We start from the raw sequence: 12,738 nt of genomic DNA, 5'->3' as shown, positions 1-12,738 counted from the left end.
AATATTTGGAATACATATGTTATCGAGTTAATTTTTGAAAATAAATTATATCTTTAATAAATTTTCACATAGCAAATCGTATGAAAAGATTATTTTATCTTTATCATCACTAAATCTAACTTCGTCTTCGCCCTCCATCCTCTCCCCTCTCCTACCGAGGATGACAATAGGGTAGGAGGCCACAAGCGAATTCCTTGGCTGCCTTATGTCTTTATGCATCGTTTGACTTACGCACTTAGTCATCTTTCTTCCTAAATAATCACCTTATCACATGCCGCATAAGCGTGGCTATACACAAAGGTAACCAAACGACGAAAGCATTTTCTTCGCTGTTCTCACTCACACCCCCCTCCATTTATGCCTTTATTATTGACCACAAAGGTTACGTGTGAAGAAGAAATAAGATGTGAGTGTTGAAGAGGGGGTTGTGGTCGTTGAAGTAACGACGGCAACGACGAGGGGAGGAGAGTTAGCAGCCATTTATGAGGTTCGATAAAGTTGACGATGTTATGTAGAGGTAGTTAATAAAGATAATATCGAGAACGAGTTTTGTCTTCGATTTTACCTTTAAAGTTGAGATGGGCAAATGTTTCTTTTTAAGACTCACATATCTTATTTTATTTAAAGTATTTTTTGTTTAATGATCTGAAAAATGGTGTCTCATCGAAGGACCTAAAAATAATTTATTGGAAGCGTTGTGCTAACTCGAGTTCGATTCAGGCTCAGGTTTCACTCGACCACCTTACAACCCTAATTAAACTAAGCGCGTACCAATCTCCGAGAGCTCGCGACACGTTCTCGTTCTCCCGACTGCGGTTCCTACTCGAGTCGCAAAGCACCGACTTCATGGCATCGCCGGAGCCGCGCAAGAAGCCGAACCCCGGACGCGGTGGCGTCTCCATCCCGCTGGGGATCTCCGAGGAGGAGGCGCGCGTCCGCGCCATAGCCGAGATCGTCTCCGCCATGGCCGAGCGCTCCCGCCGCGGCGAGAGCGTCGACCTCAACGCCCTCAAGTCCGCCGCTTGCAGGAAGTACGGCCTTGCTCGCGCCCCGAAGCTTGTCGAGATGATTGCCGCGGTACCCGAGGCGGACCGCGACGCGCTCCTCCCAAAGCTCCGCGCCAAGCCCGTCCGCACCGCCTCCGGCATCGCGGTCGTGGCGGTCATGTCGAAGCCGCACCGGTGCCCCCATATCGCCACCACTGGGAACATATGCGTGTATTGCCCTGGTGGCCCCGATTCGGATTTTGAGTACAGCACGCAGTCATATACTGGTTATGAGCCTACCAGCATGAGAGCCATCCGAGCCAGGTATTCATCATGTCTTTTCCGCTTGCCCCTCGGATACCCTTTTTGTTGATTGTTATTTGAATCAAGATTTCTGGGAGAAAATATATAAAAAAAAGATTGTTTTGGCTGTAAGAAAATACTTTTAGTGGTACATCAAGAAAAAGACCTCTTCACCGAACATTGTGGAGTAGGATTTTATGCTTAGTACATGATGATTTCTTGTTTCGATGGCTTTATTTGATCAAATAATTATGTTCAGGAAAAGCCAATCTTTGCTTAATTATATCTGACCTGAGATTTTACCTCCCATATCGATAATTTCTTGGTGAAAAGATCTAGTATTAAGTACTTGGGCCTGAATTAGAAGTGTCAGAGCTTGGATCCTTGCCTGAAGCAAAATTTTTAAATATGCACAGGAAATAAGAGAAATATTCCAAATTTAGTCTCAATGAAGGTCCTCTAGTTTCTTGTTGGAAAGGCAGTCTTCCAGTGAGTCAAACAAACTCCATCTGAACTCGAAGCAGAATCTTTACATTATGTGAAACAAATAAGAGAAATAAATTCTAAATATGTTAATTCAATAATGTTTCTCAATATAGAAAGAAATAGTATTTTGTGATAACTTGTAAAGTTTCATAAACAAAATAGGGGTCTTATAGATGAATGAATCTTTTCCTACACCAATTATAGCTCTAAGTTAGAAGAAACCGGAAGCATATAGCTGGAAAGAGTTTGTGCAATAAATATACTCATTCTTCTCTGTGAAGTTAGTGTCTTCTTATTTGTGGTCTGTTCAAGGTCTAACTGTTTATATCGTGCATCATATTACTTATTACCTATTACCGGAAGGCAACTCATTTGACCTCCTTGTTCACCATCAAAGAACATAGGAAGCTGTCCTCCGATCCAACTATTCCAAATTTATGTAATCACCAAAAGTTAATTTGTTCTAAAATTTGTGACTGTATTTCTCAGCTTGTGAAATATGCTACCGAGCATCATCAAGGCGGCTTCAGAAGTTTTGATCCACACCATTAATTGAAGGTTGATACATGCAATTGCACCAGCTAGATATTAAAAAATGTTGCATGCGTATGTCTATGGGTCTAAATGGAGCTGAACATGATTAAGCTATATTTGGTTCCTTCATAGTTCATTTATAGTTGAAACTTCTTGGCATCATTCCACTGGATTATAATCCAAACTTTCCTGAAAAATTCATGGAAGGGACTACTGAGATCATCTAAAGCATTGAGAGATGTACACGTTGTTTAAATCTTGCCAAGCTTGATCCTTAACTCTCAGGCTACATTGTACCATTATTCTACAGCCAAGTGAGCTGGAAAAAAATTCTAGCTATTCTCATCTATTAAGCAATCTAAAAGAGCATGCCTTTATCTCAAACTTCAAGTTGAAGATAAGCTGCTCTAACAGGGTATTTTAATGGACAACTGAATTGGGGTCATTTGTTGCATAGAATTGATAAATAGGCCCATGATCACTGTGCTAGTTATAACATAGTATTCACAAAGGAACACATTTCGGTCACACTTATGGCCGAGCCAGATAGAAAGCTTTAAGCAAGCTGATTCTCATATTAATATTGTAGCTTAAAACTGATACTTAGGTCCATGAATACTGTGCTAGTTACAGCATGGTATTCACAAAGGATTACATTTCGGTTACACTTATGGCCGAGCGAGATAGAAAGCTTTAGACTAATTGATTCTCATATGAATATTGTAGTACGAAGTGTTGATTCTAATGGACGAGCCTTATTGTTTTAGGAAATCTTTTGACACCAACATGCAATTTTGTAATAGCTCCTGGAAACAAAGAAGATCTTATTTCAATATGCTCCAGTTCTCAACCATTTGTCTTCTTTGTCTTTTTATATATACCATCTGGACCCATGTTTAGGTTATTGTTTCTTGGATTTCCTTCTAGTGGGGTAGGAGCCATTTAGGCAGTCATGAGTCATGAACAGTATATATCTTTTTTTCTCCTCACCTGATCAATTCTGATATTTTCATCACCATCTTCTTTTCTTGTATATGCATGCACTAATGCTAGCTGATTTTGTGGTTTCAGATACAATCCATATGTCCAAGCTAGAAGCAGAATAGATCAACTGAAAAGGCTAGGTCACAGTGTGGATAAGGTTTATGTTTCTACAGTATAATTATAAAGGTTTTAGAATATCGAGCATATTGGACTCTATCTGTATATTATTATAGTCTTCAATATATGATCATTATTATTCATATTTATAATCATAATATTTCAAAATCTAACTCTGATACCATGTGCAGGTTGAGTTCATCTTAATGGGAGGGACTTTTATGTCACTGCCTGCTGATTATCGTGATTATTTTATTAGAAATCTTCATGATGCTCTATCAGGACATACTTCTGCCAATGTTGAGGAGGCTGTACGTTATTCAGAGCATGGGGCAACTAAATGTATTGGCATGACAATTGAAACGTGAGAATTCAGATCTTTTGCCTGTGTTGCTTTATGCTACATTTTCAAAGACCTCTTAAGTATTTAATTGAAGATGTACAGAGCTTTAAGTTTATTTATGCAAGTATCAGAAGGTCACTTTTTGTTAGGTGTCTTTAAGGTCTCTTCTCAATCAGCTAATCTATTATTTACTTGTTTATCAGGAGACCTGATTATTGTCTGGGACCGCATCTACGTCAAATGTTGTCTTATGGGTGTACCCGTCTTGAGATAGGGGTTCAAAGCACGTATGAAGATGTTGCTCGTGACACAAATAGAGGCCATACAGTTGCTGCTGTGGCTGATTGTTTTTGCTTGGCTAAAGACGCTGGTTTTAAGGTGGATTCCACCGCCCCCAAAAGAAAAAGAACACACTCAACTTGTCTATATCAAAATATTACCATGTTTCTCGTAACTATTGATATGCTTGTAGTCTGTTATTGTAAAATTGAAAATTTTATAGTTTCTTAATTCTTTTAGTTGGTACTTGAGATTCACTTATTAGTTAATTACATGGGATGCTACAAACTTCATAATTGGATTACAATGTTGGCCTAGTTACTCAAGTCATAACCAAATACTAAGGTGCCATGTAGACAAATTGCATGATTTTCATGGTCTGCCTGGGACAATTTACCTATCTGTTGCCTTTGTTGTTACCTTCCATGTAAAACTGATACTGTGAGAGTGTAAGGTATTAGATAATTTTCGCTGTACTAATAATTTTGGTTGATGTTCTCAGCTAGTTGACTTACATTAGAGAAGATATTAAAAAAAAAAAATCAAAACTTACCCTTCCCTCTTCATCTGGATTTTTTTGCAAGTCCTGATTTTGCAAACTTACACTGTGACTAAGAAGTTCTTTATATTTTACCAACATTTTGGGTTTTTCTTGAGACAATTCTCTTTGGTCTCTAGCTGACTTTTAGCACAAGCCCAAGAGATGATGCCGGTTGACTGCTGGTTGTGAAAACATTTCTTAAATATTTCACAGAGCCTTGTCAATTTGAGTTGTAATGTATAGCCAATCTTATAGTGATAGTGAAAGTTTGGATGGCAGCTCTCTTTTTTTAATACTATGGGTAAATATTTCACTCTATTTGTTGGCAAGTTTTTTTACCTTTATTTTTGATATCTATGAATACGTCTTCATTAACTGTGATGATACCCCAAGGTTTGAAGTGTTTTTTGTGGTGCAGTGTCCAGAATGATTTATCTGCATAGTGCTCCTGACTTTGTTAAGTTTCTTGTTGGCTTTTAGGTTGTTGCTCACATGATGCCTGATCTTCCAAATGTTGGAGTTGAAAGAGATTTGGAAAGTTTTAAAGAATTTTTTGAAAGCCCAGCTTTCAGGGCGGATGGTCTTAAAATCTACCCAACACTTGTGATTCGAGGAACTGGCCTTTATGAATTATGGAAAACTGGCAGGTACAATATTCTTTCAGTATTTACAAGCACATTACCATCTACCCTTGAAAATATTTCAAGTGCATGTAAACCTTCTATTTCCAAGCTGTCTCATTTTAAGGTATAAACTAGGGTATAGTGGTGCATGTTATCTCATACCATAGTAAATCTCGGATATGGGTCCTTGGCTTGGCCATACTGGTACTAGAAGGGGGCTGGAAGAGGAGGAGAAGGTGGAGAAGAGCTGGAGTTATAGGAGGAGGAGGTACCCTGCGGCCAGCAATGGCAGGCGGCATGAGGGACGCAAGTGTGCAGTTGTGCACGCATGACAGGCGAGGAGTTTAAACCTCAATTACAAAATAGAGTGGACTGGGTTTACGGCCCAGTTCAGGTCGGATAGAGGGTTATTGGACCTGAACCACCCAAAAGGAGATTGTCCGCATCCTAGTTCCCATTGGATCTGTAAATACTGTCCAGTATGGACCGGTCTGGATGGTATTTAGAACCTTAACTTCTAGTGTTCTTTTTATATGACATTGATACATTTTTGGTTATCTGAAGACAGTGGTATAATTGATATCTCCTCATTTGGCATCTTAACATTTTTGAAGCTTGCTTGTCCAGATTTAAAATTTAATGATGATAGTTGGGATATGGATGTTTAATTCCTAATATTTTCTTCAGGTATAGGAATTACCCACCAGAGCTCCTGGTAGACATTGTTGCAAGGATTCTATCAATGGTACCACCGTGGACACGTGTTTATAGAGTCCAAAGAGATATCCCTATGCCCCTTGTTACTTCTGGAGTTGAGAAAGGAAATCTACGTGAGCTTGCTTTGGCACGGATGGAAGATTTAGGCTTGAAATGCCGAGATGTTAGAACACGTGAAGCTGGCATACAGGTTTGTTTATTCTAATCCATATTTACTATAAAATCCAAGATTCAAATATAGAGAATGACAAATGTTGTGCAAATTATGTTAGGACATCCACCACAAAGTTAAGCCTGATGAAGTTGAGCTTGTGCGGCGTGATTATGCGGCAAATGAGGGCTGGGAGACCTTCCTGTCATATGAAGATACACGTCAGGTATTGGCTGCTAGTTACATTTTTACATGTTTTTGTCAGTTGTATAACAAGAGTTTCCAATTTTGTGGACTGTGAATTGCTTAGCTAAGTACTATTTTGGTTTTATGTTGTTGAAGTTGTTTACTGTTGCCTTTACCAATATTAGTCTTGAAATTTTCTAGCTTCACTTTGTGTGTTACTGTAATAAATATGAAATTTCCAAGTGCTTCACTTATATGATCCTATTATGTGCATGTAATGCATCACTGCAGTTGATGCAAAAATTATGATCTTATAATGTGTAAATTTTTTAGCTAGCATCCAGCCAAGTATATATTTTCTGGTAACATTTTTTTGATGGGAGAAGTTGGTAGATTGGCATGAGGCCTTTTAGGTTTTCATGTTTTCAGATCCTTCAGAAAAATCCATGGGGTCACTGAACAGCCTTAAGCTGTATCTTACTTTTTGAGCAGTGTCAGAAAAGCTGACTTGTGCAGTCTTGGTTATAAAATAAATTAGCAGACTCAATATGCTCGAGTAATTGCTGAATTCATGTATACTTTCAACATGATGAACTAAATGGGTGTGATGCAGCTTGAATCTGATGACGTCCTGTTTCAGCATGGTCTTGTTGATAACTCAATATACCAAATGAAAGTTAGCTATTTCGTTTTTTTTCTTTGTAAAACTTAAACAAGACTTACCTGAATCATGCAGCCCTAATAGAGTTGAATGTTGTTTGTTAAATAGTTGTATTTTGTCTACTAGATTATGTAATTTTCCATACATACATTGTGAATGTTAGCTTGCTATGAGAATGCTTTAATTACCTAAGTGTTTAAAATGCTGGATTGAGTGTGATTCTACATTTATCTGGATGTTATATTTCACTAGTTTTAACTTTATATCTGCTGTTCTCCTCTTATAGTTGCCGTCAATAGAATAGTTCTTATATTCTATTTTCAGCATCTTCTGTATGATGGTTAGCTCCTTTAGATTAATTTGCATTATATATTGTGTTAAACATTCTTTCTATTTCCACACTATTCATGAATCTGTGCTCAAACCTCAACTTTCTGATTTTGCTCATGTATCAGGATATTCTTGTTGGTTTGTTGCGTTTGCGTAAATGTGGACGCAACACAACATGCCCTGAACTTATGGGGAGGTGCTCAATCATTCGTGAACTTCATGTCTATGGAACTGCAGTCCCTGTGCATGGGCGCGATGCTGATAAGCTGCAGCATCAGGTACTTTTTATGACTTCTGTTCATTTACATTTAAGTTTACTACCCACATATTCAACTGCTTAGAGTAGTCACCAAATATGGCCTCTTATACACGAATCACGTATATTTTTTACTAGGGTTTCAACCTTCTATTACTTCTGTGTCCTTTTTGTTGGTCACAGATTAGCTGCCTGTGCCCCACATTGTCCGATAATATTAGCCTTCTATTTGTTCAAGAACACCTGCATATTCCTTTGATGAAATAATGGTAGACAAGAGGTCTTTCCAGAATTATCAGGGAATTCCTTTTGTGTAGTTTTTCCACTAAACTTGTGTCAGTACATCAGATTTTGCTTGAAGCAAAATTGAAGTGCCTTCCACAAGTTGCAAATCCAATTGCTTGATGAATAGTATTGATCAAGGGGGCTTCTGCTAGAATGTTCACTTGCAATAACTTAAAAGTCATATTCTGTATCTCGTTATTGTTTCAAGTTAATTATTAGTTTATAGTATATGAAATGAACTCCATTCTCACCTGTAGTTTTCATGTACATTTTATTGTTCCGTGTTATATCAAGCTCATCTTGACATTCTAGTTTTGGAACATAGAGCCGTTTACTAGTTTGTTCATCATCTTGCAGGGTTATGGGACACTCCTGATGGAAGAAGCTGAAAGGATTGCTCGAAGGGAACACCGGTCGACAAAATTAGCTGTAATTTCGGGTGTTGGAACACGCCATTATTACAGAAAATTGGGGTATGAACTTGAAGGTCCTTACATGGTAAAATATGTAACATAACGGCATGAAAATACACATGTATACTTCATCAGAGTTTGCAAGTTAAAATCAACAAGCTTGTGAGATTTACTGGCAACTGTTGTTCTTGCCATTCTGTATGTTTGTGCATCCTGAACACAGCAGTTCTTTTTAATCTGTCACAAACTCAGTGTCTCAGAATGCACGAAATGACTCAAACTTGTGGAGACTGGTATGATATTTCCTTCACAAGAACAGCTTTTTATCTTTGGTGGAAAATAAGAGATTGTACTAAGATTAAATTGATTGCCCTAACTTTCCCTAACTTTCGTGCTTAGACTGTTAATAAACACTTACCATGTTTGGGATTCATGATCTGAGATCTTGTTGCTGGTCATGTTTGGGATTCATGGTCGAAAATGGATTCAATGAAATCTATGTAATTAGATTCAATGTTTATTAAGCTCCAAAGAGCTTATTATATAGAGACATCATCCAAGGATGATTTCAATGAATAAAAAGAATTAAATTAAAGATGATTAAATGGGCCGGCTCGGCTCGGATCGGTCTGGCGGGAACCTTTATGTGCCCTAATTGGGCTGCCCTTTCAAGTATGGAGGTCCGGCTCGCATTGGCAGCCGAGGGAGCTCCAAGTCGGCGACCGACCTAAGCCACCTCGCGGTCCTCGCGGGCGCTGCGCAACGTGGCCACTTGTCGACGAAGCAGCCCGCGAGGGTGGCACTTACCCGTGGCTGCATCAGCCAGAGCGACAGCGGTACCCCGGTCGACTAGGTTATATACGGCAGCACCGGGGCGATGCTCTCTCCGCCTCACGCCGGCTGCTACGCAGTGGCGCTAGCTGCCGTCGCCTTGTCGCGTCCCCGTCCGCTCTACTCCTCCCTTTTCCAACACCGCTCTCTCGCTTTCTCTTCCCGTGCTTCCCTCCGTTTCAATCTCTCGTCCGGAATGGAGGTACAGCGACTAGCCTCATCTTATCTTTTCCTTTCCCATGTAAATTCTTCCTTAGATTTAAACCTAATCCGCATCATGCGAAGTTACTAGCCGAGCACCCTAATATTGAAGCTACTGCTGGTATTTTAGCACTTGTTGAGTAGAATCATGTAGGGGATTTGTTCCTAAGGAGGCTACTAAAAGAAAACCCATTGTTATCTATATGAAAGTATTGCTCTTTACTGATAGCCAAAAGTGCAGACACGCAAAAAAAGTGAGCCTCCTCCTTGCTTCTTCTAATTGCTTGAAATTTAATGTAGGATGTGCTTCTAACTGGTTTAGCTTTTGGGATTGATGGTCTTTATCATTGGCATCAGAGTCTACACTTTTTATTACATCCGGTGTTCTTTATCATCCTCTTTATCATGGTATCAGAGCAAAAACTAGCTGTATACATATATATTGGGTTACTAGTGCTGACAAGCTAGCTTTATTGTTATGCAAGAATGCTGGCAGCTTAAATCTGATTGCTTAAAGATATCAAGTTAAAAAAACTATGATGGTTCCGTAGGCTCTGTCGATTCTCCTCTTATTTGCACTTTGAGTTTTATCATTTCTCCCCTCGGGGAGTCCTATGATATGTGCTTTCTTTGGTGCTGCTTTCCATTGGTAAAACTTGTGACCATTACATCAGTTTGTATAATTGTTATCGATGCATCTCTCAGTTTATTTCTGTTCTTTGGGTGGGTGTGTGTGGGTGCGAGTCTGTGTATGTTTCTGTCAGCTATTAGATTTTAATTGTTCAATTAAGAGTCACCTGCTACACTATTTGTGTCTTTGTTTTTCTCTCTTATTATGGAAAAACTCTTTTTTCCCCTTTTTGTACCCAGCACTTCTCTACAAAAGGCTCGATGGATAAAAACGAAGGATTGGTGGAGCAATTAAAGCACTATGGTATGATCAAGTCAGATAAAGTTGCTGAAGTATTGCAGATTGTCGATAGAGGCCTATTTGTACCTGAAGGAAGTCCAGCTTATGTTGACAGCCCTATGCCAATAGGATATAATGCAACCATATCTGCACCTCACATGCATGCAACTTGTCTCGAACTACTGGAAGAACATCTACAACCTGGAATGCGTGCGTTGGATGTTGGCTCAGGTGCATTATACATCATTTAGCCAGTGAGCTTATTTTTCTGATTCATCAATTGCTATGGTTTTCTTCTAAATTGGATACCATTTGCATCAATATTACCTTTATAGTTAATATTGGGATAAAAAATATTAGCGTGCCTGGCAAACTGCACACATATGATCAGCATTCTATCTTTTTGTAGGTGACGACAACAATATGAAAAAAGTAGCACTTGAGAGGATGTATTTTTACGAGGATGGAATTGTGATACATAACACTTATTATCCTCGTTGTTTTTGTGTTAGGCTTTTGTTAACTTGATAAGGCTGTTACAAATGTGAATTTGATGATTTTTTGGAATTAGGCACATATTAAGTATCTGCTATAATATATAGCTATACTGGTTTATGATGCTAGATGTTTATAAAGGGTTGTTTAGGTCTTTTTCTTAATTACGTTTGTTCTCATGGAATTTGTTTTATTATAGCATGTTAAACCTAACCTGCCCATTGATCTGTTTGGTTGAGTACTTCTATAATTTGTTTGGGCTTTTTCTTTAGTCATTGAGTACTTGTGTCCTTTTATAATTTGTTTCGGCATGATGTTCTTTTAAATGGACAAAAAATATGGTTGGGCATCTTATCTAGCAATTGCAAACATTATACGATACATCAGCACTGAATGATGTAGAAGAAATCGCCTGGACTGAAGCTGCTGTAGGTGGGGCATTTTTCTTGTGTTAAGCTTTGAGCACACAATATCTGTGTTCGCGCAAAGTTATTTAAAAAAATGTTGTCACTGACCCACAAATTCTCATTGGTTAAATGCATTCTTGAGCATCGTCTAATTTTTCGTTTCACACCCATCTTTTGGATTTATTACTGCTGTAAGGTATGAGAGATTAGGTTTATACTCATCATTGCCATTGCGGATTTAAGTTGACACCTGCTTGTGATTTTGAAACAGGGACTGGATATTTGACAGCTTGTTTTGCAATGATGGTCGGGCCGCAAGGCCGCACTGTGGGAGTTGAACACATTCCTGAACTGGTTGCTTCTTCCATCAACAGCATCAAGAGAAGTGCCGCATCATCTTTATTGAATGAAGGTTCCCTCTCTGTGCATGCTGCTGGTACATGAACTTCTCTGTTCTTGGTATAGAATGTCTTCAGCATAATTTTCATTATTGTGGAATATAAAGCAGACCTAAATAATTCTAACAATAGAAGAGTTGGGAAGGTTGAGGATAGTCAATAAAGGTATGTCAATCTGATGGTCTTCATGGGTGTTTTACACTGACAAAGAGTGCTTACAGGTTCTCTCCTTGGAGGGATGATATTGTGCTTGATAATGGTATAGCAGTCACCGAGGAAGGCGACTTGAGAAAATATTTTTTTGAGGGTTTGAAAGTGAAAGGATGGAACTATAAACTTCGCTAATAGATAAGAAAAGACAAATCCAGTACAACATCTTTGCTAATAGATAAGGGATGGAACTATTACATCTAAAAGTTTACGTTCGTAGACAATGTCTATCTACTTGTCATTTGTTTTGATGCAATCTTGACATTGTTGATACTTAGCCTTATTGTGTTGTTCAATACATGCTGCCAGTAGGTGAAATCTCTGAAACACCTAATGTTTCAGACACATATATTGAGTGAAAGAAGAGGGTTTAGGAAGTTTCTTCTTTCTTCATGACCTCTGTTCTTCTGTAATTGCCGTAGATGGAAGGAAAGGATGGCCTGAACTGGCACCCTACGACGCCATCCACGTTGGCGCTGCGTCCCCCGACATCCCTCGAGCACTGCTGGAGCAGCTGAAGCCTGGCGGCAGGATGGTGATCCCCGTTGGCAACTTCTTCCAGAATCTTAAGGTGGTCGACAAGAATGACGACGGCTCCGTCCACGTCTACAGTGAGGCTTCCGTGCGCTTCGTCCCCCTGACGAGCCGTGCAGCACAGCTTCAAGACTACTAATAGCAGTGTGGGACTTCAACTATAGATGTACCAGGTGGAACGACTTAGTATGATGCCATTACAACCCCTAAAAAGTGATGTTTGTGTTTCCTTCGCATGGTTTGGATAAGGATCTCTGTTCTCCTCCCGTACTCGCTGGACCCGCTATTTCGACCCGTTAGTCCACGGGTTCGGATCCACTTCGGGTACTACGAACCCGTTTGCAGGTCTGGTACTGTTCGGCCTCTCTTGCGTCTAGTCAATATCCGAACCAGACACGTGGCGAACCAATTCTTTAAATACCAAACCCTTCCCGTTCTCAAGGTTCTTCTCTTGGCGTCGTGGATCTCTAAGAGGAGGAGGCGGCGCTCGCTTCCGATCTCTCATTTGATCGTCATTCGAGAGGCAGGTATTACCCCTCTCTGTTACGCATGTTCTA

General features: G+C 39.4%; 2 protein-coding genes across 2 annotated transcripts; both read left to right on the top strand.

The window, feature by feature from the left end:
• The first annotated feature begins 776 nt into the window (after positions 1 to 776).
• Positions 777 to 8,374, top strand: LOC135615685 (elongator complex protein 3-like). The gene is made up of 9 exons (XM_065114521.1): positions 777 to 1,310; positions 3,381 to 3,450; positions 3,602 to 3,774; positions 3,957 to 4,131; positions 5,054 to 5,220; positions 5,884 to 6,103; positions 6,186 to 6,290; positions 7,367 to 7,519; positions 8,140 to 8,374. The coding sequence occupies exons 1-9, from the start codon at positions 847 to 849 to the stop codon at positions 8,296 to 8,298; spliced, it is 1,686 nt and encodes a 561-aa protein (XP_064970593.1). The 5' UTR covers positions 777 to 846; the 3' UTR covers positions 8,299 to 8,374.
• Positions 8,375 to 8,865: 491 nt separating this feature from the next.
• LOC135615689 (protein-L-isoaspartate O-methyltransferase-like) lies at positions 8,866 to 12,410 on the top strand. Its single transcript, XM_065114535.1, has 4 exons — positions 8,866 to 9,228; positions 10,098 to 10,368; positions 11,311 to 11,475; positions 12,070 to 12,410. The coding sequence occupies exons 1-4, from the start codon at positions 9,073 to 9,075 to the stop codon at positions 12,318 to 12,320; spliced, it is 843 nt and encodes a 280-aa protein (XP_064970607.1). The 5' UTR covers positions 8,866 to 9,072; the 3' UTR covers positions 12,321 to 12,410.
• Positions 12,411 to 12,738: the final 328 nt, after the last annotated feature.

The sequence above is a fragment of the Musa acuminata genome, chromosome BXJ1-3 (genome assembly GCF_036884655.1).
Source record: "Musa acuminata AAA Group cultivar baxijiao chromosome BXJ1-3, Cavendish_Baxijiao_AAA, whole genome shotgun sequence".
Lineage (NCBI taxonomy): Eukaryota > Viridiplantae > Streptophyta > Magnoliopsida > Zingiberales > Musaceae > Musa > Musa acuminata.
Note: the sequence above shows the minus strand (reverse complement) of the source record. Positions and strands in the feature narration are given on the sequence as shown.